This window comes from Miscanthus floridulus, chromosome 16 (assembly GCF_019320115.1).
Source record: "Miscanthus floridulus cultivar M001 chromosome 16, ASM1932011v1, whole genome shotgun sequence".
Taxonomy (NCBI): domain Eukaryota; kingdom Viridiplantae; phylum Streptophyta; class Magnoliopsida; order Poales; family Poaceae; genus Miscanthus; species Miscanthus floridulus.
The window spans coordinates 108107023-108121325 of NC_089595.1; the positions used below are offsets into that span (position 1 = coordinate 108107023).

Sequence of the window (14303 nt, forward strand, 5' to 3'; positions counted from 1 at the left end):
TGGTGTAAATAATGTTAACCTCAATTTTCTTGCTTTCTTGCTAACGAGTAACCCCGCAAAATGCTCTAAAGTCTGAACCTTCAGTAGACATAATGGGGATGGGATTGAAGCAACTCATTTTTTTCTCTGCTAATAAACTTGGACGGCGAGCAGCACCGACCGCAAGGAACGGTCCAAGGGCCAAGGCACGGATTAGTTTTGGAGTTCAGACTGCACATGGCTGTCGAGTGTTCACGGAAGCCTGTGAAAGCAGAGTGCATTCTCTACAATGTCTGTCAGGTGCAACACTACTGAAGGGACATCAGTTTTGCACAATCTATCTATCTACACCCTATAATACATCAGTTAGAATAAATCTACAGTCACACAACAAATGCCTCCACAGTCATGACCTATGCTACATCCACACTCATGAATACGTCCAGAAAATATAACACCATCGAAACGGATGCACCAGATTATCTCTTAGTCATTCTCTCTCGTTACTCGTCCAAATCCGACAGCTCATGTTTAGTGTGTCTGTCCTCCGTTGCCCCCGGCACCCACGCCCAGCAGCGGCGGTTCGATCCTGTGAGGGAGTGTGTTTTTTTCGAAAAAAAATTTGAAACACAAAGCCTGTTCGGTTGGCTGGTTCGTATCGTTGCTGGTTCGTGAAAAAGTACTGCTGGCTGATTTGTGTGAGAGAAAAATACCGTTTCGGCTGGAAATTTACGATCGTTTACGACAAGCCACAGCCAAACGAACAGACTGACAATCCGCTGCTTCCTCGCCCTGTCTTCCAGCCATGACGGCGACTCCTCCGATTCCTTCCCTCTCTCTCACTCGCATACGGAGCCGGGAAGCGGGGCAACCGTGCGGGGGTGCCAGCCGAGGGCACGCCCCAGCCGCAGGCGCGGGGCCACGACGAGCTGAGGCCGTCACCGGCCGCGTGCTCAGGGCCATCGGCTCGGGCTGCCATGGCGAGGAGAAGGCTTCTCGCGCTCGCGTTCCGGATCCATGGGAGGCCTCAGGCGGCGCAGCTGTGGTGGCGACCCCTGCCCCAGTTCCTGTCCTCAGCGGCCTCCGGTTTCGCGCGGCCGGTCACCAGGAACCCCGCTTCCTATCCATGGGATCGATTCGGAGGTTAGGGTTTGCCCATCCGTCTTGGTTTACCTTAAAGGCGTGTTTTTTTACATCTCGAAAAGTTTGGATCAGCGAATTATTTTAGGCTATACTGTGGTGGTAAGAGATACCTATTTCATCGGAAAGAGGTAGCAACGGCATTAGCTGTGCCAAATTGTCGAGCTGTAGTGGAATTTGATTTGTTAGTGACCTTTGTTCTTTGTTCGGGAGAAATGAAAATAGTTTGTATCGATGAATTTGACAAGATGAGACCTGAAGACAGGTAGGCATCAATCAATTTATATGTTTGGTGAAACTAGAATAAACATATTACATCTCTTTTTTTGTCTGCTCTCAAAACCACATTAACACAGTCCCCGTTTTCTTATGCTACTATTCCAGAGTTGCAATTCATGAGGCCATGGAGCATACAATATCTATTGCCAAAGCTGGCATTCCAACAGGACTCAATTCGAGGACTTCAGTTCTTGCAGCTGCCAATCCAATTGCAGGACTCTATGATGATCTTATGGTTGGTAAACATGTTTTTATTGACTCAATAAGTATCCATCTTTTTAAAGTATATAAACTGTTCAGACGACCATTCTTTTGATGCTCATCAGACTGCACGAGATAATATTGGCTTCAGACGACCATTCTTTCATGATTTGGTCTAATGTTTATCATCAAAGATATCAGAATGTATGATCAAGATAAGGTATGAAGCAACATTATTTCTACAGCTTTTCTATTCTAGCTACTGAGTACATTGAGTACTTTTAATTTTAGAAAAATAAAAAAAAATCATAGAAGGTTGGAGATTTTTGTTGGCTTATTCTGGCTATATACATAGTGGAGCAGCTTATCTATATGAACTTTGGGCATTATGAGGTTTCTCTTATCATCTTTGCAGTCATGGAGGAGTCACCAAAAATTAGGAGAAATCAGCCATCGTCGAGGCCTTCCCCGCCGATTGCATGACTTCCATGTGTTCAGGTTGTTGAAGCTGCACTTTATTTCTAGAATACAAAGATTGGAGCAGAGACTAATGGAAATTGAGCCTCATGTGAGTCTCTGCGTCCTTAAACTTTTTATATTACATATAACTCTGGCTCTTCTTGTAGAAAACTGTACACGATGGTGTGTGTTTTACTGCATACTCCATTTAAGCAATGTCACTTACATGCTTCTCGATTATTGGCTTCAGACCTTTAAGCTGTTACTCCCATCCCGTATTTCCTTGGGATTTCAATTTAGTCAACTTTCATTATAGTGCACACAGTGGAATTCAAACAACAATGCTTCCAGTTATTTCCATCTCTTATATGCCTTCCAGAAGCCCAACTGCAAATTCACAGCCCAAATGTCATTACAGCACTTTCAGAAAGTTAATCCACTAATTTGTCGTCAGCTTTTGACTATGCTCCTTTGAGATACGAGTAGGAAGATCCCTACCAAGTTGATTCTTCATTTTCAATGTGCCGCTCTAGGTATGGTGGACTTAGTACTTCACTACTTCAATTAGTAGTTTTTTGCTTTCATTTCATTGTGAAATGAAGTTTATGAGCCGCATAGGTCTTTGCATTTGTGTTGAATCATATATTACGCAAGCACTTTAAACTTCGATGACAAATATTGCTTTCCACTTGCATCTCAGGTGGCTACATTGCTAGAAGAGTTCTACCAAATCGATTGACAGCTGATGTGCTGGAGCAGCTTTGTCTAAGTAAACAAGCATTGGTATAAAAACTACGTTCTGGAATCAATTTCAGCGGCCACTTCTCAAACTTTATTTTGATTTTATTTATGTATGTATGTACTCATGTGTCAAGGTTGAGCTGGGTTCACGAGCAGGTGACCTCAAACAGATGCTTATTGATCTCCTGGATGAAATTGCACACTTGATAGATTGAGTGATAACATGACCTATGCATGAGTGTTTGCATGAAGTGGTAATTTTCTTAATCTTTGTATTTTAGGGTTTCTGATGATAACTTGTTGCGAATACCATGTACTAATTTATTGCCGTCGGTGTTTTGTTCACTGGACAGCCAAAGAGATCAGGGATTCAAGATTGAGGACTCACAAACTGACTGTTCTGAAAAATATGATGTCACTTCGAAGGAAAGCATCTGGTAATATACCTTCAGAAAGCAGTGATTCATCTTTTGCTATGGTTGATGGCAATAATTCCATGGAAAAATTCTGCATTCTTGGAGTCTGTGAAAAGCAACAAAAAAAAACCCTGGGGAGGCACTTTTGATTAAAGCAAAACAAATGCAGTGGTCTTTGCTTGCCATGATTGCTTCATGCTTTCCAGCCGCAAGGTAATAACTTGAGCATAGTATGATTTTTTTTCTAACAATATTTTGCATGCTCTTGAAATGTTTTTGCCTTCCTGCTCTCTTCTTTCCTTCATTCGTACTCTCCGGGTCAGTGGTAATTGTTTATTTAGTTTGTGATTTTTTTTCTCAAACATGCTGAAGAACTGAGTGTCATTGCATCAAGATTTAATTTGCAAATAATATTCAACTAATTTGAGTATTTCTTTGTTACCCTTGAAAGGCATTTTCTCAAATGTGTCTGTCCGAGGCTTTTGTGCATTTGTCATCGTTTTCAGCGAGAATAAAAGATGAAGCCTCTCATACTCAACTAAACTCTTCCAAAGAAGTGTTAGTTATAGCAGAATGGGTGGCCATTACAGCTGTAAAAGCTGCAGATGCTGTCCTCTCAACCTGTTCAACAATTTATGAGAAGAGGTGTTTACTGCAGCTTCTTTCAGCAGTGGATTTTGCTGATGGTGGCACTTCATCATCTTACTTTAGCCGAAGATATTGGAAGAGTAATCTGTCTGAACCTTCTTTGTGTAAAGATGGTGATATCTACAACTGGAATGATTTGATGGATGATGCTTCTCTTTGTGCTTGTAGGATTGTAGCTTTTCTTTGTGCCTATCAACATGTACTCTGTTTTGCACTTTTGCTGTGATGTTTATTGTTTTGATATTTCTAGATATATGATCAGCCACAAGTAAGCTACAGACTTCCAAAAAGATCCTATGATAGCAACCTGGAATCATGTGATTGGAAATATTACGGTTAATGGGATTCCAAATTGTGGGTTTATGGCAATGGCAAGTAGTTCATACACTAATTGCTCTGCCTTTTCCAAAAACAAGGGGCTAAATTATATTTATATGATATAGTTTTATGATTTTTTTTTTAAGATGTTACCGTAGCGTTAGCACGGACAATATACTAGTCATCTCAAGAGTGACAGTTGCAAGAGAGAACGTACAGCAGTACAGCTATTGGATTGACCACAAACCCCAACTCTTCAAGGTACTAGTGTACTACAGTACTAAGCTTGACTATGCGGAATTCATGTAGCCGCAATTAATGGCGCTCCTTTGCAATATCGAATAATGATTAGTCGGTGGACAAAAATATTGAAACTTGCAGCGTGTTCATCCAGAAAACGGTGCCATATGATAGGTGAGCAATAATTTTTTTTCTATTTTTTTTAAGAAAGCAAAATGGACTTTTTTATTTGAACTGTGCCAATCAGTGCAGCTCTGAATTACAACTACAAGCTTCTTAATAACCATGCCACGGTCCTTTAACTCTTGTAGCGATGTTGATGGTGTCATCATTTTGATTCATGATCCAGATAGCAAAAAAAAGACGGAACATGCATAGCACCAAATACACATCCCTGGAAGGGATGACGGATGAGCATGTAAAGTACTATCCAAAGGTGCTAGCAGCGGTGTTCAGATCTGCAGTGCTTCGGTCTCAGGCAAATCCATGGGATGGTTTTGGACATTGGGTTGTCTCAATCAGAGGAAGAACTTCATCACCAAGGATCGAGCCCTGGACTGGGGTACTCTGTTTGGGACACAGTCACACAGCTGACAGCTTAGTGGTCATATAGTGGTGGCTGCCTAGGAATATATAATATAAAATATACAAATAAAACACAAGCGGGGATAGCTCAGTTGGGAGAGCGTCAGACTGAAGATCGCGTGTTCGATCCACGCTCACCGCGATTAATTTTACTTTTTCCTTTTCTTTTTAGATCAAAGGTATTCACCCAGCTTTATTAGAAAGCGTATCGAACACCTTGATCCGGCACTGGGGATTCTAGTTTTACAATAGCAGCGCAGAAAAGCCTTAAACGAGCTCGACAAAAGAACAAGCCACCGTCAACTCCTAACTCAAACAGGTGCAACAAAAGCAACTAAAAAGATACAGGAATCTCCACTAGGAGAGGACCCAGCTTTATTAGAAAGCGTATCGAACACCTTGATCCGGCACTGGGGATTCTAGTTTTACAATAGCAGTGCAGAAAAGCCTTAAACGAGCTCGACTAAAGAACTCGACAAAGCCACCGTCAACTCCTAACTCAAACAGGTGCAGCAAAAGCAACTAAAAACATACAGGAATCTCCACTAGGAGAGAAACTACATCACAGAAACCGCGTTCGCCGAGATCCTGTTTATCTTATCCGCCATGGGCTTCCTCTTCTGCTTGAGTAGAGGACGCCAGGTCTTGGACAGCATCAGCGTCTTGTAGATCAGCGCTACCGGCGACGTCACGATCTTCTTGTTGAATACCACATCATTGCGAGACTTCCAAATGGACCATAGTGCACCTGCAGATAGAAACAGGGTTAACGTCTGCTTCTTACCCCGACATCTTTCCACAATCTCTAAGAACAGTGAGGAACAGCTGGTTGGTGACACAGACCACCCCAAGCAGTCCCACAAGAATGACCACAGGAAAATAGCCAAAGGACATTGGAAAAGTATATGATCAGATGTTTCATGTTTATCACAAACAAAACATTTCTACCGGCCTGACCACTTCTTTTTTAACTGAACTCCGCACTGGATTCTGTCATGTATGGCCATCCAGATGAATATCTTAACCTTCAATGGAATGGGACTTTGCCAGATCATCATAGCTCTAGTATCAGTGACACCTCCATAGGTCATTGCTTTGTATAGAGAACTCGTAGAGTATTTTCCTGACTTTTCCAATGCCCAGCGAACTACATCTGTACCATATGATAGCTGAACCTCACTCAATGTCTTGGAGATCTTGCCAGTCTTCTCTTAGGTTATCATTGAGTTGTCTCCTAAATGAGATGGACCATTGTCCTTGCTCAAAAGCTTTAGCGACCGCTATGTCAGGATTAGTTGCAATTCGGAATAGGTTATGAAATCTGACTTTCAATGGACAGTCACCTAACCAGCAGTCATGCCACAGCCTTGTCTGCTGACCCGCTCTAACCTCCATTTTCCTGCCTTTTTTATACCAAAATCTCATATCCAACAAAGATCTCCAAAATTGAGAACCTTTTCTGTTTTTGATTTGAAAAATGCTCTTCTGCTCCAAGTATTTCTTCCTTAGCAAAGAGCAACATAGGCTATCTTCACCCTTTTCTAACTTATCAATCCATTTTGCCAACAAGTATTTATTCATCACTCTCACATCTAAAAAACCCAGACCTCCAAACTCTTTTGGTCTGTTGAGAGCTTCCCACTTAATCATATAGTATTTCCTTTTCTTGCCCGTGCCTTGCCAGAAAAATCTAGATCTAATGGAATCAAGTAATTGGTAATTACCCTCATAGAGCTCATAAACACCCATGGTATACATGGGAATGCTGGATAAGCAAGGTTCAATCAAGGTAGATTTACCTCCAGAAGACAGATAATCACATTGCCAAGTACCTAACCTCTTTTTAGCTTTATCACTCACATATCTCAATTGGGCTTTGGTAATTTTACAATGGCTCACCGGCATGCCTAGATATTTTATGGGGAATGTCCCAATCTTACATCCCAAGATTGCAGTCGTCTGTTGCTGCTCATCTACTAACAGTCCAACTGAAAATACTTCACTCTTCTCAAAGTTAATTTTCATGCCAGACATAGCTTCGTAACAAGACATGATCAATCTGACATTTGTTAGGTTCTCAACAGAAAACTACAGCAATAACACAGTATAATCAGCATACTACAAGTGTGTGATACCTCCATCCATTAAATGAGGGACTAGGCCCTGAATCACACCAGCTCTACTAGCTCTAGATAACATCGCTGATAGGGCATCAGCAACCAAGTTGAAAAGTAGAGGTGACAGGGGGTCACCCTGCCTCAGACCTTTGAAGCTTCTAAAGAATTCACCTCTTTCCCCATTTAAATCAATGCAAACTCTGCCCCCTCTAACCACCTTACTCATCCATTGAATCCAAGTGTCAGAAAAACCTTTTCTGTGTAATACCTCTTCCAAGAAATTTCAGTCCACCTTATCGTAGGCTTTTCAAAGTCCAATTTCAATATAACTCCAAAATTCTTAGTGGCTTTCAACTCATGCAAAAACTCTTGTAGAATAACAACCCCCTCAAGAATATTCTGGCCAGGGATAAAAGTTGTCTGATAGGGACTGATAACCTTATCAATCACAGAAGTCAGTCTGATAGTAAGAGTCTTAGTAATTATCTTGTATATGACATTCAAGAGACATATGGGTCTAAATTTTAACATTGACAGCCGGTTTGACTTTGGGAATTAGGATAATGACACCATAATTAAGTCTCCAGAGCTCTAACTGACCTTCAAATAATCTATCCAGCATTTCTTTGATGTCATCTCTGACGAAAGGCCAGAAAGCTTTATAGAATTCGATTGAGAACCCATCTGGACTAGAGGCAGTGTTGTTTTTCATCTGTTTGATTGTAATGTCCAACTCTTCAAGAGTAAAAGGTCTAGTCAAAGACTTATTATCAGCTTGTTGCATCTACTGGTTGACAGGCCATAGATCAGGGTCCAAGTGCATCTATGCCACTTCAGCTCAGCCAAAAAGTTGTTTGTAATAATCAGTTATGTGGTCTTTCAGACAATTTGGATCTATCTCCTCTTGACCATCAATTTCCAACATAGTAACCTGCATTTTCCTCTTCCTTCCATTAGCACACTTATGGAAATAATTGGAATTGGAATCGCCTTGTAGTAACCACTTCTCACCACCTCTTCTCTGCCATTGAATTTCCTCATCAGTCAAAATGTGTTGAAGGGACATGTCTAAAGTATATCTCTCTTCCCATTCAGCTAGTGATAAATCTCTACTGTCACTCCATTCATCCAGGAGGTCAATTATGGACATTAAATCCTGCTTAGCTCTTCTTTGATAACTATCCAAGTTTTGACCCCAACCCTTAATAGCTCTTCTAAGCTTGCCTGATAAGATATGCCAATGATCCAAAATATCAAACTTGTATCTGATAGGCCATTTGTTTATTACCCACTCTCTAAAACCATCTTGATTCAACCAGTGGGAACTGAATCTAAAGTAGCGTTGCTGAGTTGGAACAATAACTCCAGTATCGACAATAAGAGGGTTGTGATCAGATCCCAGCCTAGGTGCAGTAAGGACTGAGGTAAGATTATATTTGTCTTCCCAGCTATTTGAAACAAGCACCCTGTCCAATACACACATGATGGGTGGGGTTTGTTTATTTGACCAAGTAAATCGACTGTCAGTCCTTTGTATTTCTCTGAGCTTTTTACATTGATCATTTCATTGAAAGCATCCATCATATAAAGATCAACATTTCCTAAAGACTTTTCCTCAATCTTCCTTACTAAATTGAAATCACCACCAAGCAAAATAGGTAAGTCTGAGCTCTGTACCAAGGTTTGGATTTCCTCTATGAACTCGCTCTTCCTATCATCATGAGCTGGACCATAGACATTAACTAACCTCCACACAAAACCATCTTCATTGTTAGAGTACAGCTCTGAAAGAATTCACCCAAGACTTTGTCAGACACAGTTGCAAGATCTTTGTCCACACCCAACAACAAACCACCAGAATGACCAGAGCAAGGTAACCACGACCAAAACATCTCTTTTTGACCAGCAAACCTGTCTAGCTCCCTTTGTCTAAAAGAACTCTTGATTGTCTCCTGAAGACAGATATAGTCGAAGGAATGTTTATCAATTAACTCTACTAACAGCTTTCTTCTCCCTGCATTACCCAGACCCCTAATATTCTAGAAAAGAATCTTCATCCGTGATCAACTGATGATAAATTAGTAACCGTATTAGCTCCATTTTCTTCAACCTCTAAATCATTATTTTGTTGTGTCAAAGAACTCTCAATATCAGGCATATCACTAAGTGCATCTTCATTAGAACTCTTAGCTTGAATTAAAGAGATGTTTGCAATTCTGGAAGATTCATCATTCCCAAGAGAAAAACCACAAACTCTAGCTAGAAGATCTAAAGAGCAAGAAGAATTGGGAGGAGGAGGGGGTATGGAAGAAGTTATACCTTTGGTAAAAGCTTTCCTAGCAATGGCCTTCCCCTGCATACATACATCAGCATCTTGGAGTCTGGAGCTTTGTCTAGTCTTGCACGGGATATTAGAGGTATAGATCTTAGCGTTGGTTCTGTTAGAGTCAGTCACCTCTTCTTCCACATTCTTGGTCAGCTGGTAGACATCCGCTTGCTTCACAGAGTGCCCAGCTATGTCATCACGGCTCGGCTCCTTAGTCACTTCCACCTCACCGCAATTTTTTAGTATACTAGAACTCTCTTCAGTCAGTGTAACCATCTTCGAGAGCGGGCTGTTGAGGATTCCAGGACCCAAACTTTCAGCATCCTTCCCAATAGCATCTTCCATCAACCCAGAAAAGTGAGATTTTATCTCACCTACAGCTTGTTCATTTTGTTGAGTGGAGTTTAACTTGAGAGCCAAATCATTCATTTCCTGAAAAATATCTGAAAAGCCCATCAATTCTTGGCAATCATGAATAACTCTATCACCAGGCAAAGAGTCTTGAGCAATATCAATCTCAGCTTCACACATCATTTTTGGACTAGGAGGATCAGTCAGCTGCTTCTGAGACAAAGGTACTGGTATAGCTTCCACAAAAGTTGTATTCGGTATAGTATTGGATAATTCAGGCATAGCTTCATGGTATTGGACATCTCTATTTTGTATTTGGGAGATCTCTGATTCAGTACTAACCACATCCTCCAACACAGCAGTGTCATCACTATCTCTCTTTTTCCCCTGATAATCAGATGGACCAGCATCATTTGATTTAGGAGGGACCTGTGGAGGTGGTTTTCCTGACTCAAGCCAACCATGGCTTTCTTGAGATTATGGGTCCTCTTCATCTGTCACTTCGTCATCATCTAAATCGAAATACTCATCAGGTTTGGCGGGAGGGTTCTGCTTAAGCTTGTCAGAGAAAAACCAAGATATCTTCCGGCCCTGTTTGTTAATGAACACCTCTGAGGTACCTCCAATTTGGTTAGGATTCTTACAAGAAACTTTGACCCAAACCGATTTCCATTGAAGGGATGGCAAATGCACTTCTTCAGGATCCCCGATAAGGTGAGCTAACTCTAACACTGCAAACTCAGTTCTGGCAACCTTTGGTATGCCTACAGCCCTTACCCATATAGATTAGAGAACCTAAAAAGCATCAGGATCCATATTGGATTTCTCCACAATAGCAACAATATCAGAGGTAATGAACTTAATGTTCCCCATCTTGGTAAGCAGATTCAGGGCCAACCTAGATGGCAGATTCGCTAGAAATTCACTGCCCAAGATTCTTTTAACATTCCAGTTCCATTTTGAGTTCATGAGATACTGAAGCTCTGTCATGATTCTAAACTTAGTACCTCTACCTTCCAACACAGAAACAATAGCTCTAATTGGTTCTTCCACTCCCTGCTTTTGATAAGCTTTCGGTTCAGGCAAGTTCAGAGAATAAAAGAGCTGACCCGGTATGCCATAACCACACAGATGTAAGCCTTTATTTGATCTCATCAAAGGACATTGGTTTGATTTATGACCCACATCTCTTCAACTATAACAAAACAGTTCATTTCTGCAGACCGACTAGTGATGACCCTCTTGATTACAGTTGAAACATTTCATTGGAGGGCCTGAGTACTGACCTTGATTATGCTCCCAAGGCTGATGTTGATTGTAGTTCCTGCGTCGGTCCTCAATCTTATGGCACAGATCAGCTTCGGTCATCTGTCGAACATCTCTTCCTGCTTGTTGTTCGCCAACTCGCTTGCGCTCCTAGAAATCCCTTTGTTCATGATCTCTAGGAGGCTAATGGAGTTGTCTCAGATCTCTATTGCCCTAGGTTTGCAAGTCGCGCTGCACCCGACCGTCATGCTAAAAAGCTTCACGACCATCTCGGCGCTGGAAGCTCTCATGCGGCTCCTAGTTTTCCTGAGGACCATATCCATCTCTGCCATCCCGGCCTTGATACGATCTCTTATCCATCAGATGTTTGGCTACCTCAACAAAGGATCCCCCGTCAGTATTGGACGGCAACATTCGACGGAGACGCTTTGCCTGAGCTCCAAACCTTCTGATGTCACCTGCACTCGCCGGGAAGCGCTCCGCTTTTGGGTCCCAAACCCTAGTGGCGGCGACCTAGAGCCATCGAGAGGTGGGGGGGTGTGGTCTGGGTTTTGCAGATGGAGGGGAGAAGGAATGTGAAAAAAGATCTTCAATAGATGGACCAACACAGGCCGGTCCAACAACTAGCTTTTTTTTTCAGCTTTCTTCAACCTCCTCCCTCTCCCCTGAGAAGTCCCATCGCTCTGCTCCAATAATGGCGGATTCGAGCTCGGGGTGCTCCCCTGAGCAGTAGCAGATGGGCCCTTCGGCAAATCATCAGCAAACGAACTCTTTGGTGGCCTCAGACTCTCCAGAATTTGATCCGTAGTTCGTTTGCATGCCGCATCTTCACCAGAAGAACTCCAAGTGAAATTGAACGATAAATTGCCAACAACAATCGAGCTTGAGCCCGGAGAAGCAATCGGGGAAGATGTTGACATTGAAAATGCTTTTCCACAATCTCATCTCTCGGTTGTGAATGTTTAGGAAGGCCAAAAGCAATCTTCGTGATATTTCGTTGAGAGCTCAAGGGTGGAAAATGTTCCGCGTTCATCCAATCCTCCAAATCCATCGCCAAATCCAGAGGAACGGCCCGAGCCATGCTAGAGGAGAGGGACGGGGTACTCACCAGGTACTCGCGCCGTGCTCCTCGCCCTCCAGAACTCGACGATGATCTCTAGTTCTAGGGCGATACCGCAAAGAGGGGAACAGCAAGCGTAAGCCTGCGATTCCCCATATCTCCGATAATAGCCAAAAATACTTCGATCAAACGAACGAGCGTCTGACCACGAGTACAAACTCCTAGTTTCTAGCGCAGATCACCGGGGAAATCGACGGGGATAGCCGGAGAAAGGTGAGGCGGGCGAGGGGGTCTCTTTATTTTTTCCTTTTCTTACTGTGTTCATTTTTTCTTTCCGCACTGTGCTCATTCTTATTTTATTTTATTTCTCATTGTGCTCAACTGAAAATGCAGCTACTACTTTTGCATCGGTCCTTTTTCCTTTTCTTACTGTGTTCATTAAAAAAAAAGATAGACCCAGTGACGGAGGCTCCCACATGAGTAGGGTCTGGGGAAGGAAAAACCGAGGCAAGTCTTCCCCGTAAAATCTACAGAGGCTGCTTCGAATCCACGACCTAGTGACTCAGTGAGACAGCTCTCACCTTCATTCTCCTTTTTTTTTTCTTTTCTCATTGTGCTCATTCTTATTTTTTTTTCTCTCACTATGCTCAACTGAAAATGCAACTACTACTTTTGCATTGTCTTTTTTTTTCCTTTTCTTACTGTGTTCATTCGCTCTTTTTTTTCCTTTTCTCACTGTGCTCATTCTTGTTTTATTTTTTCTCACTGTGCTCAATTGAAAATGCAACTACTATTTTTGCATTATCTTTTTACTACTTTTCTCCTAGTACTCATTCTCTTTTTATTTTTAATTTTTCTCAGTGTGCTCATTCTCTTTCTATTTTTTCTCACTATGCTTGACTTAAATGCAACTGATAACTATTTTCCATTTTTATACTTTTCTAACTGTGCTTATTTTCTTTTTATTTTTTCTCACTGTTCTTGACTCAAAATGCAACTATCTATTTTTTCATCAAGGATAAAGGATGCTTTATGCTTCCACTTTTTTTCATCAAGGACTTTGTGTTTCATATTCCACTAGTGATCCACGTCCAGACTCACCACACTTATTATGTGGTTAGACAAGGCACCTACCATCACTGAATTAATTATAGAAACCAAGTTTGCTTTGCTATGCTTTTGCAAGAAAGTTGTTTCATTTTCAAAATAGAAAGAAGCAGTGATTTATTGATACCAATAAGTATTCCACAAAATAAATAGTAAATTTACACGCTAGAGTTAACTTTAACCCTAAAACTATATATCAAATAGCAATGCGTTGTACTGTCGTTTGCATTAGGTAATAATGTCAAAAAGATTACTAATATTCTTTGGATCGTCAACTTATTTTTGTCTTGCTCTAGTCACATTAGGCCAGTCTCAGTGGAGAGTTTCATATTGTTGTTTCCAAGAATGCAACGTTAGATAAAATATAATGAAACTTGAATGAAACAATCACTCTTAATGCATAGTTTTATTCTATAGTTTCATTGACATTTAATTCCATGACTCATTGCGAGTCAGTAACTATGCCAGAAGAGTTTTATTCACATAAAACTTATTTCTTCTGTTTCATTTTAAATATGGTGCCACGTCATAAAAAATACCTACATGGCTGCTAATTAAATGTAGATAAAACTTGAATGAAACTCCCAACGAGACGGCCTCATGTACAGACGTTACACGCACAAAGTTTCGATCATCAGCCACAAACATGGCAAAGCAAACCCTTTGGACTTGGAGAGATCGAGCACGCCAGGCTTTCTTCCCATCAACCGGCAGAATAGCAAAGAGTGCACTGTGCACAGCCTGCTGTCTCGGCCCGTCATGCATGTCGTGCTGGGCCACAGGGCCACCACGACCACCGGCCCACCGCGACCAGCGGATGGAACTAATGGGCTAGCTAGTGAGTTTGTGAGAGACCCATGCCTTGCGCTGCATATTGCTAGGTTAGCGCGGCGTGATCGATGCGCCCAGTTTCTCCACTCCACGCGGTTTGTCGAATTTTCTTGCTTGAAACGGCCGTGGATGCATGAGAGCCAGTGATGTCGGCAAGGTGACGACAACCGATCGACCCAGCAATGCGGCATGCATGACGATGCACCACGCCAGTACGCCACATGGCTGCCTACTCAGTC

General features: G+C 41.9%; 1 protein-coding gene and 1 long non-coding RNA gene across 3 annotated transcripts; one reads left to right on the forward strand and one right to left on the reverse strand.

Annotated features, from left to right (window-relative positions):
• Positions 1-761: 761 nt before the first annotated feature.
• LOC136513830 (uncharacterized) lies at positions 762-3795 on the forward strand. Of its 2 annotated transcripts, none has more exons than XR_010773444.1 (6): positions 762-1122; positions 1504-1819; positions 2098-2167; positions 2759-3053; positions 3153-3428; positions 3667-3795. It is a non-coding gene; the product is annotated as an uncharacterized lncRNA (long non-coding RNA). The 2 variants fall into 2 exon arrangements; XR_010773443.1 differs by lacking the exon at positions 3667-3795 and having other exon boundaries at positions 2759-2841; positions 2934-3053; positions 3153-3288.
• A 1541-nt stretch (positions 3796-5336) lies between these two features.
• On the reverse strand, positions 5337-12426 carry LOC136514261 (uncharacterized). The gene is made up of 2 exons (XM_066508249.1): positions 9443-12426; positions 5337-5754 (listed from the first exon to the last, which is right to left on the reverse strand). The coding sequence occupies exons 1-2, from the start codon at positions 10080-10082 to the stop codon at positions 5564-5566; spliced, it is 831 nt and encodes a 276-aa protein (XP_066364346.1). The 5' UTR covers positions 10083-12426; the 3' UTR covers positions 5337-5563.
• Positions 12427-14303: the final 1877 nt, after the last annotated feature.